The sequence below is a fragment of the Tupaia chinensis genome, unplaced genomic scaffold (assembly GCF_000334495.1).
Source record: "Tupaia chinensis unplaced genomic scaffold, TupChi_1.0 Scaffold144318_1, whole genome shotgun sequence".
Classification (NCBI taxonomy): Eukaryota; Metazoa; Chordata; class Mammalia; order Scandentia; family Tupaiidae; genus Tupaia; species Tupaia belangeri.
The window spans coordinates 388,471-408,548 of NW_006204176.1; the positions used below are offsets into that span (position 1 = coordinate 388,471).

Here is a 20,078-nt window from a genome sequence, read left to right on the forward strand (position 1 = left end):
TAAAGTACTGAAAAAAAAAATTGGAGTAGTCAGACTTGGAATCGAATGAGGATTATGACTCCTATGAGCTTTGTGGGTTGGGAAGTTACCTAAATATTTTAAGCCTCTGTTTCCTTACTTTTGAAAACAATGCCTTCTAAAATTGTAGAAAATACTAAATGAGATAAAACAAACAAAGTTTTTAGCTTTGTTTGTTAATATTGTTATTCTTTTTTTTTTTTTTAGACATAGAGACAGAAAGCAAGAAATCATCCCCCAGGGGGGATGGTCACGCCGCAATCCCTTCTCCTCCATTCTCCTCTCGGGATTTTGGGCACGCACGCACACGTGCCCGGCGTGAGTTTTAAGCCACCGGGTCCAGGACACGAACCACGGTCAACTACGTGGGAGTCCAGTGACATAGCCATTACGCTAACTGCTGGTTCCCAATATTGTTATTCTTTTTTTTTTTTCTTTATTTATTTACATTCATTCACTGTACATCATTATAGCATACAAAATGAGATTTTTTCCATCGAGAATACACTGTATATTGGCTCAATCAAGCACATCAACATATGTGTTATTGTCAACAAATCATTTTCCATTTCTTGTTTTCTGTATATTTTGCCTTTTTTCCCATCCTTGATTCCCTATCTCACCCTCTGCCATCTCCCACCCTCCTCCCACACTGTGTCTGGTATCTATTGTTGCTTTCTATGCCTCCCCCATTTTATTGTTTCACTAAATATCTTAATAAATCTAAATATTTTCAATAGCAAGCACAGCTGATATGTACATATCCATGAACACAAGACTGACTTTAGGCATAAACCTCAGTGAATAGAATGAACATACTGTAAAGTAGCACCTAACTAGGGCTATATAGCTTAACTGCAGTCATCAAATAGGTATTTCTAATGCCTTTTTTTTTTTCTTCTGAAAATTTTTTTTTTATTAATTTACATTCATTCCCTGAGCATCATCACAACATTCTAAATGTGGTTTCCCATCTAGAATATACTATATAGTGGCTTAATAATGCATGTTATCATCCATAATATTCCATTTCTACTTTCATATATATGTTTTTTTACCCCATGTCTAGCCCTCTGCCCTATTCCACTCTCTTATTACACTATCTCTGCTGTCTACAGTTGTCTTCAATCCCTTTTCCCCCAACATTTCGTTGGTCACACAATATCATAAGTAATCTAACTACTTTCAATAGCAAGATCAGCCGATGGTTTCAAGAAAAGCAGTTTTGAACTGGTAAGGATATTTCTTTGAAACTTAAAGCCTAGAAACAGGTTAGTATTCTGTTCAAATAGTCGGAACATGAATCTATTGATAGCTGAAGACAGGACAAAAGTCCTTAAAACCAGACAACAAAGCTTAGAAGAAAAGCAGCAATATTTTAGTCAAGTCGTAGAATACTGTTTCATCAGTTCAGTCTCATGTACTTAATCTTTCTTCTGTATCTGTTGAGGTTCGATGTTCCAGATTGAAATCTGGGATGTAATACTCAACTCCAGCTTTTGGCCCTACAATTAAGTTGCCCATTTTCTTAGTTTCTGAACTCTTATTTCTGTGTGTCTGCATTTAATTTTACTGACATAGCACTCCCTTAAGAACTTCTTGGAGATCCGGTCTGGTGCTGGTAAATTCTTTCAGGTTTTGTTTATCTGGGAAAGTTCGTGTCTTTTCTTCCCAAATGAACGATAACCTTGCTGGGTACAGAATTCTCGGTTGAAATTGCTTTTCCCTTAATACTTTGAATACATTTTCCCATTCTCTCCTCGCTCTCATTGTTTCCGATGAGAGGTCTGCCGTTAGTCTGATGGGATACCCTTTGTAGGTAACTTGCCTTTTTTCTCTTGCCAGTCTTAGTATCTTGTCTTTGTCTGTGGTTTTGGTCAATCTGGCTATAATGTGTCTTGGAGAAGATCTTCTTGGGTTGATTCTATTTGGGGTCCTCTGTATTTCTTGGGACTGAATCTTTGAGTGCCTCTCCAGGTTTGGAAAATTTTCTTGTAAGATTTCATGGAATAGATTATCAATGCCCTTATGAGTCTCTTCACCTTCTGGGATGCCTATTATCCGGATGTTTGGACGTTTGATGGTATCTAGTACTTCTCGCATATTATTCTCAAATTTTTGGGCCATTTTCTCAGTCTTCGCGGTGGATTTTTCTAGGCCAACCATTTTCTCTTCTACATTAGAGATTCTATTTTCTGTATGATCTAGTCTGCTTTTAATACTTTCAAGGGAGATTTTGACTTCTTGTATTATAGCCTTCATCTCTAACAGTTCCATCTGATTCTTTTGTAAAGTGTGAAATTCCTCGTTTAGATCTTGCATGAATTTCCTCACCTCCTGGAACTCTTCAACTCCTTTCTCCTTCTTCTTCAGCAGTTCCTTGTCTCTCTTCTCTTCCATCTCTGTTAGCTTTGCCATTATGAACGTTCTGAATTCTTTATCAGACATTTCCATGATTTCCATGGAACTCTGTGTGGATGAAGAGCAGCTATCTGTTTCCCTTGTGAAAGAGGTATTTTCCTGCTTCCCCAAATTTCTTGTGGTCCTGCAGCGATTTCTAGTCATCTGGTGGATGATCGGTTTCTTCCAAAACTTGGAAGTTCAATCACACGAGTTTTGGATGCTGGAGGCCCAGTTATCAGTGGGACATCTTCCTTTCTCCCCAAATGGCTAGATCACAGGAGCCATGGAGCTGTCTGTCTCTTGAGGCCTGTTCTCTGCTATTGCTTTTAATACTATAGCTTATTCATTATTTTGCCAAATCTTTATCAAGAGGCCTTATTACATAAGTTGCTCACCATCTTTAGAGCACATTCATGTGCCTCCTTAGATTCTGTCTAACCATCTTTGTCATAGATCACAGGAGCCATGGAGCTGTCTGTCTCTTGAAGAAGGGCTGTTCTGGCCCAATATTGTTATTCTTGAGGTTACTAATTTTTCAACATTTTTGTGGCTGTTGTTTTCAGTTTTTTACTTTTCTTTTTTCATACTGTACATACACTCACTGGAGAGAGACAAAGGGAGACAGAGAGAGGGAAAGTGAAAAATCACCTCCCAAGGGATGTCCAAGCTGCAATACCTTCTTAATTCTCCTCCTGGGATTTCGGGAACATATGCATACGCACCCAAAGTGATTATCAAGCTGCTGAGTTGACACTCAAACTGCTATTGCCCATGTAGAAACAGTGCCTTAACCACTGCACTGGCCCTTTCATCATGATTTTTTTTTTTTCTTTTTGAGAGAGGTTTTTGCTATAGGGTGCAGGCGCTCGCCAGAAAGACAGAAAGCGAGAAATCACCCCCCGCCCCCAGGGGGGATGGCCACGCCGCAATCCCTTCCCCATTCTCCTCTCGGGATCTTGGGCACGCACGCATACGCGCCCAGAGTGAGTTTAAGCCACTGGGTCCAGGACTTGAACCACGGTCGACTACGTGGGAGTCCAGTGACATAGCCATTATGCCAACTGCTGGTCCCTCACCATGATTTTTAATAATTATATCTCATTCATCAGTTGACTGTCCAAATATTTATTTAACCAGATTCTTATCATTGAGTATCTGGGTTGTTCCCAAGCTTTCAGCACTCCTAAATAATGCAACACTGAACATCTTTTTACATAAAAACCATTGTGCATTTTTAATTTTTCTAAAATTGCTTCAAAATAGTGGAAATTTTCAGTCAAAAGTGATGCACTGTTTGAATGCTTACAGGCAGCTTGACTTCTGGAAAGTTCATATTTGTCCCCAGAAAAGTATGGGAATGTCCTATTATTTTTGTTAATGGAGTTCTTAATCCTGATTGCATAACTTCTTTAGTCTTCTTAATAAGATAAATCATTGGAAACAGCTCTTAATTGAGTCAGTATTTTTTTAATGGTTCCTCAAAATTAATTGTTCTTGCTATGATCACATTCCTTAGGCATACTCCCTCCTGACAGTTGGCTTCATTCTTGGTTAAGCACCAGAGCCCTCTGACAGGGAGAGCAAAGCATGAACACAGCACTCGTATCCCCATGCCTCTTGTTCTTCCTCCTGAGAACCAGCTCCAATTTCTCTCTGCTACAGTTTTTGGCTAAGTGTAGAGTTGGTAGGTGTCTAAGTACTTGAAAGTATTTTCACATGGTCTAATTTATCACATTTACAAATCAGTCTTGTGGAAAAGAAGCCAGGATCTTTGTTTACTGCATTGACACTGGCATTTAATGCTTTTCCTCTATAGTTCCTCCAAGTTTTCAGAAACTCTGGGAAATAGGAAACATGCTGGATACTGGCAGGAGTGGTGAAGCCAAAGATGTGGTCATCAACAATCCCATTTCTCTGCTCTGTGAGACAAATGCTGCCCCGCCTCCTACCCTGACATGGTACAAAGATGGCCGTCCTCTCACCTCCAGTGACAGAGTGTTGATTTTACCAGGTAATGAGTGCTACCAGCAGACGGAATATCGGAATTGCTGGCAAACGTGTTTTTTCTTGTTTATCACGCAGATTAAAGGGACTGCCTCTGTGGTCATGTAATTTAACCGATACATAGACTGCCAAATGCCACTGGTATCTGTGAAGCTTTAGTTGAGAGAGGTTTAGATTGAGAATTTGCCAATAGGATAGATCATTTTAATAAATTCTTTAGATCAATGACAGGGTCACTTTATCTACATGAGAGAGTCTTCTGGCATCTTCATGCCTCCATTTATTTCTCTCTTTTTTTGTTGCATGTAATACTTTTACATATTTATGGGGTACAATGTGATTTTTCAGTACAAGAATACGATGTTTAATGACTAAATTAGGGTAATTACTATATTCATCATCCCAACCATTTGTCATTATAAATGCATTTACTTATTAGTAAATTACTAATACATAAATTTACTTATTATAAATTACCATTATTTTCAGAGCATATTAAATGCATTTATCATACATAGTAGAGATGACTAGATTGAAATATTTTATTTACTACATGATTTATTGATGTTTAAATTGTTAGGAAATAATATTTTCAAAGCTATTATTTAATTTTAACAAGCATTCAAATATCAGGGGTAACCACCAAATTGTACACTTAAGTCACGGTCACTACATTAAATAAATGTATGTAAATTAGAGATAAATGAATTATTTTAGATGTTAGAAAAAAGATGAAAGACTAAACAGACATGAGAGGTATATGTAATAAGTGATCCTCAATTGGATCTGAGTTTGGGAAAAGATGGCTGTAAAAAACATTGAATATGGACTATAGAGTAAATAATAGTTTTGTATTCCTTTTATAGTTACTGATTTATCATTGTGATTATAGAAGGATTATCCTTGCTTTTATGAAGTATGGATTCATAAATATTTAGAGATAAAGGGTTCCATGTCTCCAAGTTATTCTCTGATGGTTCATATGACAAAGAAAAAGCAAATGGGATGAAATATAATTACTGCATGTGGGTGGAGATTTTTATTCAATGATTACAACCTTTCTCTAAGTTTGAAGTAGTATCAACATGGAACGTTAAAATATACTCATAACTGGGACCAGGAGTTAGTGTAATGGCTATGTCGCTGGACTCCCATGTAGTAGACCGCGGTTTGCGTCCTGGACCCAGTGGCTTAAACTCACGCCGGGTGTGTGTGCGTGCGTGCCCAAGATCCCGAGAGGAGAATGGAGGAGAAGGGATTGCAGCGTGGCCATCCCCCCCTGGGGGGTGATTTCTCGCTTTCTATCTCTGTGTCTCTGTCTGGCTGGTGAGTGCACATGCCCTATATCAAAAACCTCTCAAAAAAAAGAAAAGAAAAAATATATATACTCAAAACTATTCTTTCAAGATTGTATGTATAATAGTATGTAAATTATTCAATTTTATTTATCATCATTATTATTTTATAACTTTCTATATGGCAAATTTCCCTGTCTGTGCTCACTCACTGACTACTATGAGGTGTACAATCTTCCTGGAAGTCACCTAAGTTTTATTGCCCTCTTATTAGGTATTAAGGTATAGGCTCAGGACAAGTCCATGGAAAGGACCTGCCAAATGTCCTGAGGAGGGAGAAAAACCAGGAAGTGAAAAAGAGCAAAGAGCTGGTGACCAGCTCTTGACAAGTAATTTCTCAAGGATGACTTATCTGTGATTGTGTTTGTTCATTAACTTTTTTGGGAATGTGTACTTCCTGGGATTTTCACATCTGGTTAAGCAACTTTTGTTAAACTATTTGTGAAAATGAGTCACTTAAAAATATTTTTACACTTCCTCAAATGACTACTTGCAGCAAACCGTGTAAATGTCTTTTAAATGTTCAAAAACTCAAAGCAAGAAGTCATTGCATAGAACATACTATACAAGGGTACTTAAAAAGTTCATGGGAAAATAAAATTATGAGTTTATCTTAGTACAGAAAAATCTGAAAGCCACGCATAATTTGTTTGTAATGTGCATTTTTTCATGAACTTTTTGAAGACTCCATATATGGCATATTATGGGTGCATAGAGAAGCATTTCCCCCATAGGAAAATGTTATTGAACTCTTAACTTATCAGGAGATCTGATTTTATATTGGATTGCTTTTTAAGCATGCACAATTGTTACAAAAGTGGTATCGGGGATTAATACTGAACCATTAGATGAAGAATTTTGTAAGAAAATGTAAGGGAATCTTATTAAACCTAAAACATTGTATCTCTAGTTAAGACCTGTGTTCACTCTAAGAGGAAGAGGGGTAAACACTTTGGCATCTACTTTCAGGAGGGCGAGTATTGCAGATTCCTCGGGCTAAAGTAGAAGATGCTGGAAGGTACACGTGTGTGGCTGTGAATGAGGCTGGAGAAGATTCCCTTCAGTATGACGTCCGTGTACTCGGTGAGGTTGTTTCCTTCCCCTTACTATGCGTTCTTTTACTCAGAAATATTTTTGAAGAACTAATGTTTGCAAGATAGTACACAAAGCACTGTAGAGTCTATTAAGATGATCAGGAACCAATAGTTCTCCCAAGAATTGAATTATCTCATACAAACCGAGAGCTCATTACTCAGGACTTCTGAGGTATCAAATAAACTACCTTAAACTCAAAAAAAGAGAATTCATTATTCCATGAATCTGAAAAATCTGAGAGTAGAGCTGGCCACTATTCTGGCTGACTTGGGCAGCTCAAAAGAGGTCAGCTGGAGCTGACTTTCCTCTTTTTCTTGGCTTTCTTTTTCTTTTTCTTTTTTTTTAATAATTATTTTATTTTTATTTATTCATTCTTTTTTTTGTTTTTGTTTTTCTTTATCAATGTTATGTTTGGATGGAGGGTCACCTCAGACAACAATGTGGCTCCTAGCAGCTCTAGGATCACATAGTTTCACACCTGAATGAAAATTTTTGTCTCCAAGTATTTACAGTTTGAAATCCTGGAACTGAATGTTGATGGCTTTAATTGGCGCACTGCAATTCACACATCCATTCAGGGGCCAATTGGAAAGACCCTGAGGTTGGTTGCAGTGTTCTAATGACGCTTAGTTCACATGCCTACCCTTGAATCAGTCGCATCCATCTGAATGAGTAGAGAGACAGTGGAAGAGGTATCTTTCCTTTAAAGAAAAAAGCAAGTGATGTTCCTAGAAGCAGGAGCAAATCACCCTTTCCATCAGAAGAGATTGAACTAAAAAAATGGCATCAGAATAAAGAGAAAGCAGTGAATTTGAAAGATTTTACAAAGGACGTTATCAAAGGACAAGAATTTGGTACTCATCTCAGAGTATAAGATGATACTGAAATTTTTATCTTTAGTTATTAAGAACAGGATAGCAAGATTAACAAAGTAGAAGACTTAGGAAAACAACACAGTTTGGGAAGGAAGCCGGTTCTGTGATATGTGGAATTTTCTTTTTCTTTTTTCTTTTTCTTTGGAGAAGTTTTTTTTTTTTTTTTTTTTTTTTTTTCTAAAGGGCACTTGCGTTCACCAGAGAAAAACAGAGCAAAGGGGAGAAAAGAAAGCATTCCCCAAGGGGCGTGGTCATGCCACAATCCCTCATCCTTCACTTCCACCTACTTTGGGGTCTGAGACATGCATGCACATGTGTCAGGGGTGTTTCTCAAGCTGCCAGGTCTGGGGCTTCAATCGTGCAGTTGCCTATGTGAGATCTGGCTGCCTTAACTGCCAGGCAGTGAGGTTACCTCAAGAATCAAATCGATATGGTCTGACAGAGATTTTTTTCAACATCTCACTTAGAAAATTAGATAAATACTCTACCTGGTGCTATTTTAGCATAAAGAACCATAACTATCTTTTGTGAGAGGCAGCCTAGTTTAGTAGTGGTCGAATTCAGGCTCTCATGGTCCTCGCTGTTAGAGAATTACAGATACGGAATGAGCCCTGGAATGCTGGACTGATGATGGAAATACCAGTGTGAGCACAGAGCTGTGCCCAAGAGGGGATAGGGCACATGCACTCACCAGAAAGACAGAGAGAGACAGAGAGATCGAAATCACCCCCCAGGAGGGATGGCCACACCACAATCCCTTCTCCTCCATTCTCCTCTCGGGATCTTGGGCACGCGCACACATGTGCCCAGTGTGAGTTTAAGCCACTGGATCTGGGACTCGAACTGCGGTTGACTACGTGGGAGTCCAGCAACATAGCCATTATACTAACTGCTGGTCCCTGTGATATGTGGAATTTGACATGGCTCTAGGATACTCAGGTAAAATGGTAAATATGAACTTGGAAAAATGAAACTACACAATAAGAGAAAAAACTGATCTGAGAATACAGATTTGAAAATTATCTACAGAGAGGTGATAACCAAAAGATATGAGATTTCCAACCAAAGATTATAGGTGTAGTAAGAGATGGTTAAAGAAAATCATTGGGGATAATTTATGGTTAGGAGAAAGGAAAAGAAAGCAATAAAAGTGGAATGATCTGAGGAATTAAGAAAACCAGTAAATTATAACATCCTATAATCCCAGGGTCATGAAGAAGTATATTTTAGTTTTACTAAAGTATATTTAGTTTTACTAAAGTATATTTTACTAAAACAAATTTAAGAAAATTAAAATTGAGAAAAGGCATTTGACTTTGAAACTAAGAAGTTATTGGTGGGCCGGCTTCATGGTGCAGTGGCAACCCAGGTTCAAATTCCAGCCTGGTCAACCAGAATCGTGCTTGATAGGCACATGAGTGCCCAGAACCCATGGGGGGACTGGAGGAAGGGGATCATAACATGACCAGACTCTGTTTAGGGTGTTCATCTCTCTTTCTCTTGCTCTAACATGCACGTGTATACATTCTACCTCAAAACAATTAAAAAAAAGTTTAATAAAGAGAAATCATTGGTGACATTCAGGAGAGCAATGGAAGTAGTATGGCGTGGTACATAGCCACCGAATGAGAGGATAAATATTGAGCACTAACCAGAAAGTTAAAGAAAAAAATACAGATAGATATAGAGTGCTCATAAGACATTTTCAGAGGACAGAACGATGGAATGGGATTTGGATGTAAAACACAGGGGAAAAAAACAGAGATTTGAGCTTGTCCATAGATGGAGAGAAATGATTTCAGAGAAAGGGACAAATTAAAGTTTCAAGTATGTGTGTGGAAGGGGAGAATGCAAGGGTTGATAGTATAGAATCCTAGATTGTGTGAACAGTGCAGTGAAGGAATTGAGAGGTCAGTTAGACTTTCAAGGATGGCGAGAGAAATTTTGGAAATGGAGCACTATGTATCAGATGTATTTTGTCCTCCCTGCTAAGTATGGATGTAGGAGAAACAGTGGCATGAATGGGATTTGGGCCTGGGAAAACAAATGTTAGCAACTGTTACTACAAGGGAAGCAGTAGACAGCATGACATTGGAGCCATGGAACTTCACAGTCACGCTCAGGAAGGCAGAGGTAGAAAAATACAGGTGGCTGACCCACCTGCAGGTGCAGGGCAGGATACCACAGGCACACATTGAGGAAGCACAGGAGAGCACGAGCATAGGACAATGTTCTAGAATATCACCAAAATGGCCCATGATGAGGTCTGGGCTCAGCAAGAGGAAAATTGAGCCTGGAAGTAGGCTGATGGGCCGCGTCAGGGGGTCAGGGGAGGAAATGCTGGAGTGTTCAGTGCAAACAGAGCAGCTTGTGAAGGAAGCCCCCAAAAGAAGTAGGTGACAGGAATTGCTAAAATTGAAACTTCATTTATGTGACAAATAGCTGCTGATTGTTCAGTGTGCACTGTGCTGGGCGGGGAGGCACAGCAATGACTATGGCAGGTGTCAGTCTTTCTTCAGGGAGCTTAGAAGCTTGCGGAGAAGGGTGCTCATGTTGAATGGTCCAAGGTATACTGGGCTATGGATTGCTGATGTGGGGGAGAGGAGAATTGTGGTGGGACGGACCATCAATGGAGATCCTAAAGTCCTCAAGATAGTTATATGGAAAAGGGAGGATGCCAGCCATGATGGTGGGGCAGTAATGCAATGCTCTATGATACTGAACTATATGGAAGGTCCCAAGTTCATGTCCTGAGGTCTCTCTATCGCTATAAGACTTGTGCATGCCTGTGATTGTGGCTGGCTGAGACTGGGTTTGATCACAGTATAAAGACCCTATTGAAGGTGCCTCTCTGTCTCTGAAAAAGTAACTAAACTTCAAAAAAAAAGAAAAAGAAAAAAAGGAGGAGAAAACAATTCAAAAGCAGTGCTAACATTCTCTAAGCACAGTCAAAGAGCATCCTGTGGCTTAATTTGACCTAAGTTTGGGAAGAGTTAGTTTATGGCCAATGGGAGGAGCTCATAGAATAGTTGGGGAGGGGCTGGAATTCAGCTCTATTGAAATAGAACTATGGGGTTGGGCAGTCAAGAGTGGATGGTCATGGCTTCAGGCTGTTATTGTATTAAGAGAAAGTAGACAAGCATAGAGATGAGTTTAGAGTTGGAAGATGGAAGATAGAAACAAAGCAAGAAAAATGAACTGACCCCCAAATCCTGATTAGATTAGGGCTGTTTTAATCCTGTCTACTCTCACCTTCTGACTGAAGGGAGGGCCAGTGAGAATAATTCTGAGTGGTGTGACCCAGCTGCAGGGGTGTGGCAGCCAGAGAAGTGGGGCAGAGCAGAGGGCTGTGTGGAGGCCTCTGTGGGTCAGCTCCTGGCACCTCCAAATGGTTCCGCTGATTTCATTTCATGCTGTGGGGTAGTGATAGCCACATTTAATCTGAAACTTAAGTGTATTCCTTGCCAGTCTACAGTTAGAGTTATACATTTTATGTTTGCTAAAGTACAGTAAAAAAAATCATATCGCTTAGAACGTGAAAATATGCATTCAAGAAAACATTGAATCCTATTATGTGACTGTGACTGAGGCATGGATTATTTTCATTACAGACTCTCAGTCTGGTTGTTCAAGACCCAGCTATCGCAAAAGTGCATCCACATTAAACACGCAGTCTTCACTGATTGCTCAAGATACGGAATTTTTTAAGAGAGTGAAATGAAAAATAACCAAGCTTTCAAAACAAAAGAATGATTATTTACTTTGAAGATGAGTTTCTACTCTTAAAAAAGGCAGTTAACACATGTTCACTCTTTGTTCCTAATTTATTTTACGTTTCCATTATTATTAATTCCATGTGTTATATGTGATTTTTAAAAAAGTAACTAACATGTGCCTAGGTGACACAGTATTATGATAAATGAGAACAAATATATATAGAAAAATCTAAAGTAGAACTTCTCTTTTTATCTTTGTGTGTGTGTGTGTGTGTGTGTGTGTGTGTGCGTGCGTGTGGAGAGGTTTTTGCTATAGGGTGCATGTGCTCACCAGACAGAGAGAGACAGACAGACAAAAAGCAAGAAATCACCCCCCAGGGGGGATGGCCACGCCACAATCCCTTCTCCTCCATTCTCCTCTCGGGATCTTGAGCACGCATGCACACGCGCCCAGCATGAGTTTTAAGCCACCGGGTCCGAGACTCGAACCATGGTCAACTACATAGGAGTCCAGTGACATAGCCATTATGCCAACAGCTGGTTCCGAACTTCTCTTTTTATCTTTAACTACCAGAGGGCACATGTACTTGCTAGAAAGAGAGAGAGAGAGAGAGAGAGCCTCTCTCATGTGGGGCATGTTCACACCACAATCCTTTATTCTCCCATTTCATCAGGATTTGAGGCATGCACTTACATGCAGCTGCCACTGGGGTTGGAAATCAAATCGCAGCCAGAAGGATATGGCTCCCGATGTATAGGGCTTAACCCCTGAGCTATGCGGCTGGCTTTTGAGCAGAATCTTTCTAACTTTAATGTACATAAGGATCACCAGGACAGCTTGTTAAAACACAGATTCATTGGTCCAGCCTTCAAGGTGACTATTGAGGAGGTCTCTCTGGGACCCCAGAATTCTTTTTTATTATTTTTTAAGAAGTTTTTGCCTTAGGGCATGTGCACTGAGAGAGACAGAGACAGAGACAGTACAAGGAAAGTGAGAAATCACCCCCTAGGGGGGATGGCCACACCACAATCCCTTCTCCTCCATTCTTTTATCAGGATCTTGGGCACATACGCACACACACCTGATGTGAGTTTCAAGCCACTGGGTCTGAGACCTGAACCACAGTCGACCATGTGGGAGTCCAGTACATAATTGCTACACCATCTGCTGGCCCCCAGAATTTCTAAGCAAGGTGAGGTGAGCTGATGCTGAGACCAGAAAACACTGAGTAGAGAATCCAGAGGATTCCCTTACACCTAAGACCACATCTGAACTTTTCAAATGCACTTATTAAAAGATGTAATGTATCTGACTTGTCTTGATGACCACTCAGACTTAAATATCATTTGTACAGATTTTCTTGTAGACTTGCTTGAAAATCCAGAAGGCACAGTGCAAGGGACTGAGAGAGGAGCAAGACAAGATACTTAGGGGAAGGATTGAAATTGAGCTAAATGGGAATGATGCTGTCATAAGAGGGGTTAGGCCAGGGTAGATAAAGAAAGAGAAGATAATAAACCCAACATAGAATACTTTTCATCACTACCCTGATTTGTTGGTGTAAAATTTTACACTCATGAGGATCAAGGTTTTTCCTTCCAGGTTTGCTTCTGCGTTATCATCATCAAATAGGTTTTTTAGAGTGATTTTTGCTATCGGACATGTGTACTTGCCAGAGAGACAGAAAGCAAGAAATCACCTCCCAGGGAGTAGGCTACACTGCAATCCCTTCTCCTCCATTCTGCTCTCAGGACTTTGGGCATGTATGCACACATGCCTGGCATAAGTTTTAAACCTCTCGATCTGGGACTCGAACCACAGTCAACTACATGGGAGTCTAACGATGTAACCATTACACCACCTACTAGTCTTGTATCCCAAACTTTTTTAAAGTTTCCAGGAAACGACAATAATTTAGAAAATACCTAATTACCTGTCATCACCTCTTGGTTGTAATCATTTCTTAGTGCCACCAGTTATCAAGGGAGCAAATGGTGATCTCCCTGAAGAGGTCACAGCGCTGGTGACTCAGAGCACACAGATGGAGTGTGTGTCCAGCGGCAGCCCAGCGCCAAGGAATTCCTGGCAGAAGGATGGGCAGGTCCTGCTAGAAGATGACCACCACAGATTTCTATCTAATGGAAGAATTCTACAGGTAAAAACAGAAGTCTAATTTCAACATAGCGTGTCTATTATAATAGTTATCTTTTTGACTTTAAAAAATATTTCTCTAATTTATAAATATAATGATAACTCACCATCACAAGTTTATAAAATAAAATTCTTCTTCCTCCTAGTCCTCATTACTTGAAGTGACTATTGTTAATAGTTCCGTGTGAATTCCTCCAGAAATGATCTGTACTTACATATGTACCCCTAAATATATTGTAATATGGTCTTTGTGATAAAAGCCACATTATAAGATGCCATTACTATATTTTTTCTGTTACAGATTTCTGATGGTAAAGTTGTAGGTGTTTAAGGGTCCCCATAGATTAAAATTTGTCCTGTGTTGGCTGAAGGCTATTTATAATGAGTAGTAACGGAAGTCACATAAATACCCTTATTTGCCAAAGGGCATGTCTATATTTTTTAGTTCAAGGGTCCTAACAGGAAGTAAGGTGCTTGTGGAAATCATGCTAATTGTTTTGTTAAGATACAACTTGATAAATTACTTCTTGAGCATAATAGTGGGTGGTTGGGAAAATCATAACACATTTTTGTGTAGAAAAACATAGATAAATGTGTCATGACTTTCCGGATGACTTAACAATATTCCGTTAACCCAAGAATCTAAGCCTATCAATCAGCATATCCAACATAGGACATGGTTCATGGAGTTCACTATTTATAAATTATCTGAAATTATTACAACATTGTGAATATTTCTACTTAATGATTATGTATACTCTTCCAAAACATTTTAATATTTCTCTGCCCAGGGCCAAAAGATATTTGCATGAAGATAGGTATTTCTGCATAATAAAATAAACTTAACTGCTGTATTAGTTAACTATTGCTACATGAAACAAACCACTGCAAAGCTAAATGACTTAAACAGTAAGTATTTCTTTAGCGCGGAGGTCTCTTTGGCTAGGCGATTCTCCTGCCCCCAGCTGGCCTGACTCAAGTGTCTTATAGAGCTGTGGGTTGAGTAGGGGCTCCGCTGATCCTGGCTGGGCTCTGGCACAGACCCAGGACCTCAAGTGCTATAACTGTGCTAATTCTACGATATGATCTCACTCTCCAACGGGCTAGTCCTGGCTTCCTCACGTGGTGATGGCAGGATTCTAAGAGTGAGCCAACGTGAAGTGATACATTTCCACCACCTTCTATTGGCCAAAGCTGATAACAAGGCCAACACAAATTCTGTATTATTTCAATGTCTATTTCTTTATTTTTTGCATGAGTGAGAGAGACAAGAGATAGGCACTCCAGAAGCGTGCTCATGCCGTGATCCACCCCCACCTGCAGCCAACCTACACTGTGGGCACACATGTATGTATCTGATGTGCTCAGGGAGGTCTGGGGACACAAACCCAGGATCCCTCCCATGTGTTTCAGCTGTGTCATCACTGTGTACCACCTAGCCCCCGATTCATACCTTCATTCTACCTTTGTTTTCTAATTCCAAGAGGACATGGGCTCTTATCAGAGAGAGACAGAAAAAACACCCTCCCAGTGGAGTATAGGCATCCTTTTTCCCATCTCATCAGGATTTGGGTCATGCCCTCACATGTGCCTGTGTGTTTCTCAAGTGACCCGGGTTGGGCTTCAAAGTACAGTTGGCTAAGTGGGATCTGCTCCCACTGCACAGTACTTCACCACTGTGCTATGTCACTGGCCCTTTTCTCCATCTCTTGACAGGAGGAACTTCAAAGTCATAGCCAAAGACATGGATAGGGAAGTGTGTATATAATTTGGGGTATTTTTTTGTAGTAAATACACCAAAAGTATGTGCAAAATTTCTTTTTCTTTTCTTTCTTTTTATTTATTTTTTTTTAGAGAAGTTTTTGCTATAGGGCACATGAGTTTGCCAGAAAGACCGAGAGAGACAGAGAAACAGAAAGCGAGAAATCACCCCCCCAGGGGGGATGGCCACACCGCAATCCCTTCTTCATTCTCCTCTCAGGATCTTGGGCCCGCACGCACATGTGCCTGGCATGAGTTTAAGCCACCAGGTCCAGGACTCAAACCATGGTCGCCTACATGGGAGTCCAGTAATATAGCCATTATACCAACTGCTGGTCTCCAAAATTTCCTTTTCCAATGGAAATTCTTTATGAATAAAAATTTAATGGATTGGCCTAATAAAAGCCAGCATTAGCTCCAGTATGTACAAAGATTTCTACTTCTTATGATCATCTGGTATAAACTAGGAAGAGCATCTATTGTTTTTTTCTAAAAAATAATGACAGTTATGACATGTTACCTTATTAAAAACTTCAGCTGGAATGTCTTCATTTTCCCCTTAGATTCTGAATGTTCAAATAACAGATATCGGCAGGTATGCATGTATTGCTGAGAACACTGCCGGAAGTGCCAAAAAATATTTTAACTTTTTTTAGAGAAGTTTTTGCTATAGGGCACATGAGTTTGCCAGAAAGACCGAGAGAGACAGAGAAACAGAAAGCGAGAAATCACCCCCCCAGGGGGGATGGCCACACCGCAATCCCTTCTTCATTCTCCTCTCAGGATCTTGGGCCCGCACGCACATGTGCCTGGCATGAGTTTAAGCCACCAGGTCCAGGACTCAAACCATGGTCGCCTACATGGGAGTCCAGTAATATAGCCATTATACCAACTGCTGGTCTCCAAAATTTCCTTTTCCAATGGAAATTCTTTATGAATAAAAATTTAATGGATTGGCCTAATAAAAGCCAGCATTAGCTCCAGTATGTACAAAGATTTCTACTTCTTATGATCATCTGGTATAAACTAGGAAGAGCATCTATTGTTTTTTTCTAAAAAATAATGACAGTTATGACATGTTACCTTATTAAAAACTTCAGCTGGAATGTCTTCATTTTCCCCTTAGATTCTGAATGTTCAAATAACAGATATCGGCAGGTATGCATGTATTGCTGAGAACACTGCCGGAAGTGCCAAAAAATATTTTAACCTCAATGTTCACGGTAAGAGTCCAGCTTCAAAATATCTGTGAGGGTATGCTTGAAAAGGCAGGATAGCCACGTCTTAAATTACATAGACTTACTGTTTTATATGCTTTAGTTTGAGCAATGTGTGGGACCTGCATTTACTCCATCTCTTCTGTTCTTTATAACCACTACAGCAAGTAGGCATAGAAAGTACACATTTTTAGGAAAATTTGTTTTTATATTTTTTTAGCCCCTGAAGAGACAATTATTATTCCCACATATTTGAAGGTAAAATCAAAATTATTAATGCCTAAAACTACAAATCTATATGAAGTTAGAAGTAATGTACTTTTTTGACTCATGAAAAATGTGTCCACTACCCTGATTAAAACTAGTGTCTGTCCTAAAGAGCAGGATTTGTGCTATGTTACATCCTCTAGTATTTAATATACTCCCTGAAAAAGAAAAGGTCACTTGCAAAGTTAAATACTTTTCTTTTTTTGAAAGGTTTTTGCTATAGGGCGCATGTGCTCGCCATACAGACAGAGAGAGACAGAGAGACAGAAAGCAAGAAATCACCCCCCAGGGGGGATGGCCACGCTGCAATCCCTTCTCCTCCATTCTCCTCTCGGGATCTTGGGCACACACGCACACGCGCCTGGCGTGAGTTTTAAGCCACCAGGTCTGGGATGCAAACCGCAGTCAGCTACATGGGAGTCCAGTGACATAGCCATTATGCCAACTGCTGGTCCCAAAGTTAAATAATTTCTTAAAAACCACCAGCACAGCTAACTCATTCATTAAACTTTAAGCTCTTAATACATGCTAGATACTCCCTATGCAGTCTATTCTTTTGCTAAAATGAACACACACACACAAAGCAGTTAGCTGTCTAAAACAAAAGAGTACTTTATTTTGTGAGATACAGCTTCTTCTAGAATAATAACTTGGAAATGGTGAACACTAATTATAACAGATTTCCTTCCCATGGGTAATATATTATTATTCAAAATGTTCATGGAAAAATGTTTATGGGTTCGTTGGAAAAGTCATGATGCATTTTTTGCATAGAAAAAAAAATGCCATGACTTTTCCAATGACCCAATAGTATGAGATTATGCATAAAGTTAAACATTATTTGCAGCAAAATAAACTTGTGTTTTAATCCTTTCTCCACAAACTTTTTAGTTTCCTTGTATATCTATGAAATTCTAGCTCATTTTGGAAATAACTGGATTTTGAAATTTCATTTAAAAATTATTTCCTCAAAGGACCTTTATATAGCAGAAATGTTATTCCTTTTTAGCATGAAATTTAGGAAGTATTGATATCTGGCAATGTTTGACATTTGACTAACACACTTAAAACACTTTTATCCTTGTATGTCACATGCTAAGCACAGTGAGTATCATATTGTTGATACTTGATACATATCTATGAGGTTTTTTGAATGGATAATTCTGACCAGAACAAAAACACATTTGTTATAAATTCCCAAGGATGAATGAATTCATTACCCAAACATAATCGTTATGAAAACACATATTCTAATCTGCAAGGTACAGTAGAATATATGTTGGAAAATAAAAAGGTTGATTAATTTTCCTCATTCCTCAAGGCAGAGTTCATTTTTCCTTCTCTATGTGGTTACAGTCATCTTGTAAATAACCCAGTTATAGCAGTTTCATCTGTTGTCTTACATTATCATCTATCTATATCTTCAAGCTATCCCATAACTTTTATTATAAATGTTCTAGGCAAGCAGCCACATCTTAATTCATATCGATCTTCCTAAACTTCAGATGTTTATAGTTGCAAAATAATTATTTTCTGCTTTTTTTATTACATTTCCCTTCTTTTTATTTGTTGCCTTTTTTTCTTTTCTTTTCTTTTCTTTTCTTTTTTTTTTTTTTTTTGCTATAGGGTATGTGCACTCACCAGAAAGAGACAGAGGGAAAGCAAGAAAGAGAGAAAAAGTGAGAAATCACCCCCCAGGGAGGATGGCTACTCTGAAATCCCGTCTTCATTCTCCTCTCAAGGTTTTTGAGCATGCACACACATGTGCCTGGAGTAATTTTCCACTGCCAAATCTGGCATGCAAACCAGGCACTCAGCCATGTGTGATCAGCTGTCTTGACCACCCTACCACCTGGCTGGCCCTTACTGCCTTTTCTTAATACACAGTAGAAGCAGCTGAAAGGGGAAGAAGACTGGAGAGGAGGAGTCAGCAGGGTTTCACCATTAAAACTGGAGGTCAGGAGTCCATCTCTTTTGTCAGTTAATGGTGTCTGGAACTCCTGACTGTCAGGAGCCCATAATATAAATGTCAAAAAATTGACATCTATGGGGGATGGCCATGCCACAATCCTTTCTTCACCATTCTCCTTTTAGGAGAAATGCTCTCAGGTTGGGACACATACACACATGTGCCTGGCATGTTTTTCAAGCCTCTGGGTCCACGACTCAAACTATATTGTCAGTCATGTGGAATCAGTTCCATAAGCACCATGTCACTTGCTGGTCCCATCTTTCTAATTCTATAAAGACATTTTTTTCCAATTCCCATAATTGAGTTAGAACATGTGGTTTTCACCAGACTTTGTGGCCTTACCACTCTAACTAGATGATCTCATGTATTCCCCAATTTCAATCACTGTCTATTGTGCAAATTGCTTTAAAACTTTTATCTGCAGCCAGGATCCCCAAATATCTACTTGTTTTTGAAACAAATGACTAATAGTCACCCTAAAACAATGTGTATAAAACTGAAGTCATAATATTTTCCCCAAAATGTGTTCCTCATCCAAAGACTCTGTTTCAGGGAAAGGTACCACCAGCTACCATCATTCAAGCCAGAAAAATGGATGTTATCCCTGATTTTCTAACTTAAATCTCACCCCCATAACACTGAGTCCTGATGATTCTACCTACAAAATATTCTGGGGAGCCGTCCTCTTTTCTTCATTATTTCTGACACCAGCTTAGGCACAACTACCATAATCTTTCACACATATTGCAACAATAGTCTCCTAACTGATCTTTCTGGGTCCCTGCTAGCCTTCTCATCAGTATTCATCACTGATGTCAGATTAATATCTTTTAAATTAATTTTTGCCTAGATCACTCTTCTTCTTCCCATTCCATAGGCTGTATTTCAGCATTCTTAATAATGCCTACAAGACCCTATAAGATCTTCTCCTTGCTTAATCCTTTAATTCTCTGCCTCCCAACCCTACCTCCCTTTCAAACTCTGGTCATATTAGCCTTCTAGATGCCAAGAATTTAGGCCATTGTATATATTAGGCCTTTTTTCTCTTTATTATTATTATTACTATTATTATTATTATTATACATCCAATCTCTATACATCATTTAGCTTGTATAGAGAATTTACACAACATGAAATACACCTCAGACCAGTCCAGTTGAGAATACTATACAAACCATCATCAACAGCTAATAAACCATTTCTGTATCCCACAAGTGTCTTACCTCTCTATTTTTTCTCCCTA

The 20,078-nt window shown here is 39.2% G+C and overlaps 1 protein-coding gene across 1 annotated transcript in view; it reads left to right on the plus strand.

The window, feature by feature from the left end:
• Window positions 1-20,078, plus strand: part of HMCN1 (hemicentin 1) — a 402,083-nt gene that overhangs the window by 248,822 nt on the left and 133,183 nt on the right. The window contains 4 exon segments of the mRNA XM_027767566.1: window positions 4,238-4,432; window positions 6,750-6,863; window positions 13,435-13,622; window positions 16,506-16,602. Of these exon segments, the coding sequence (XP_027623367.1) occupies window positions 4,238-4,432; window positions 6,750-6,863; window positions 13,435-13,622; window positions 16,506-16,602 (594 nt within the window).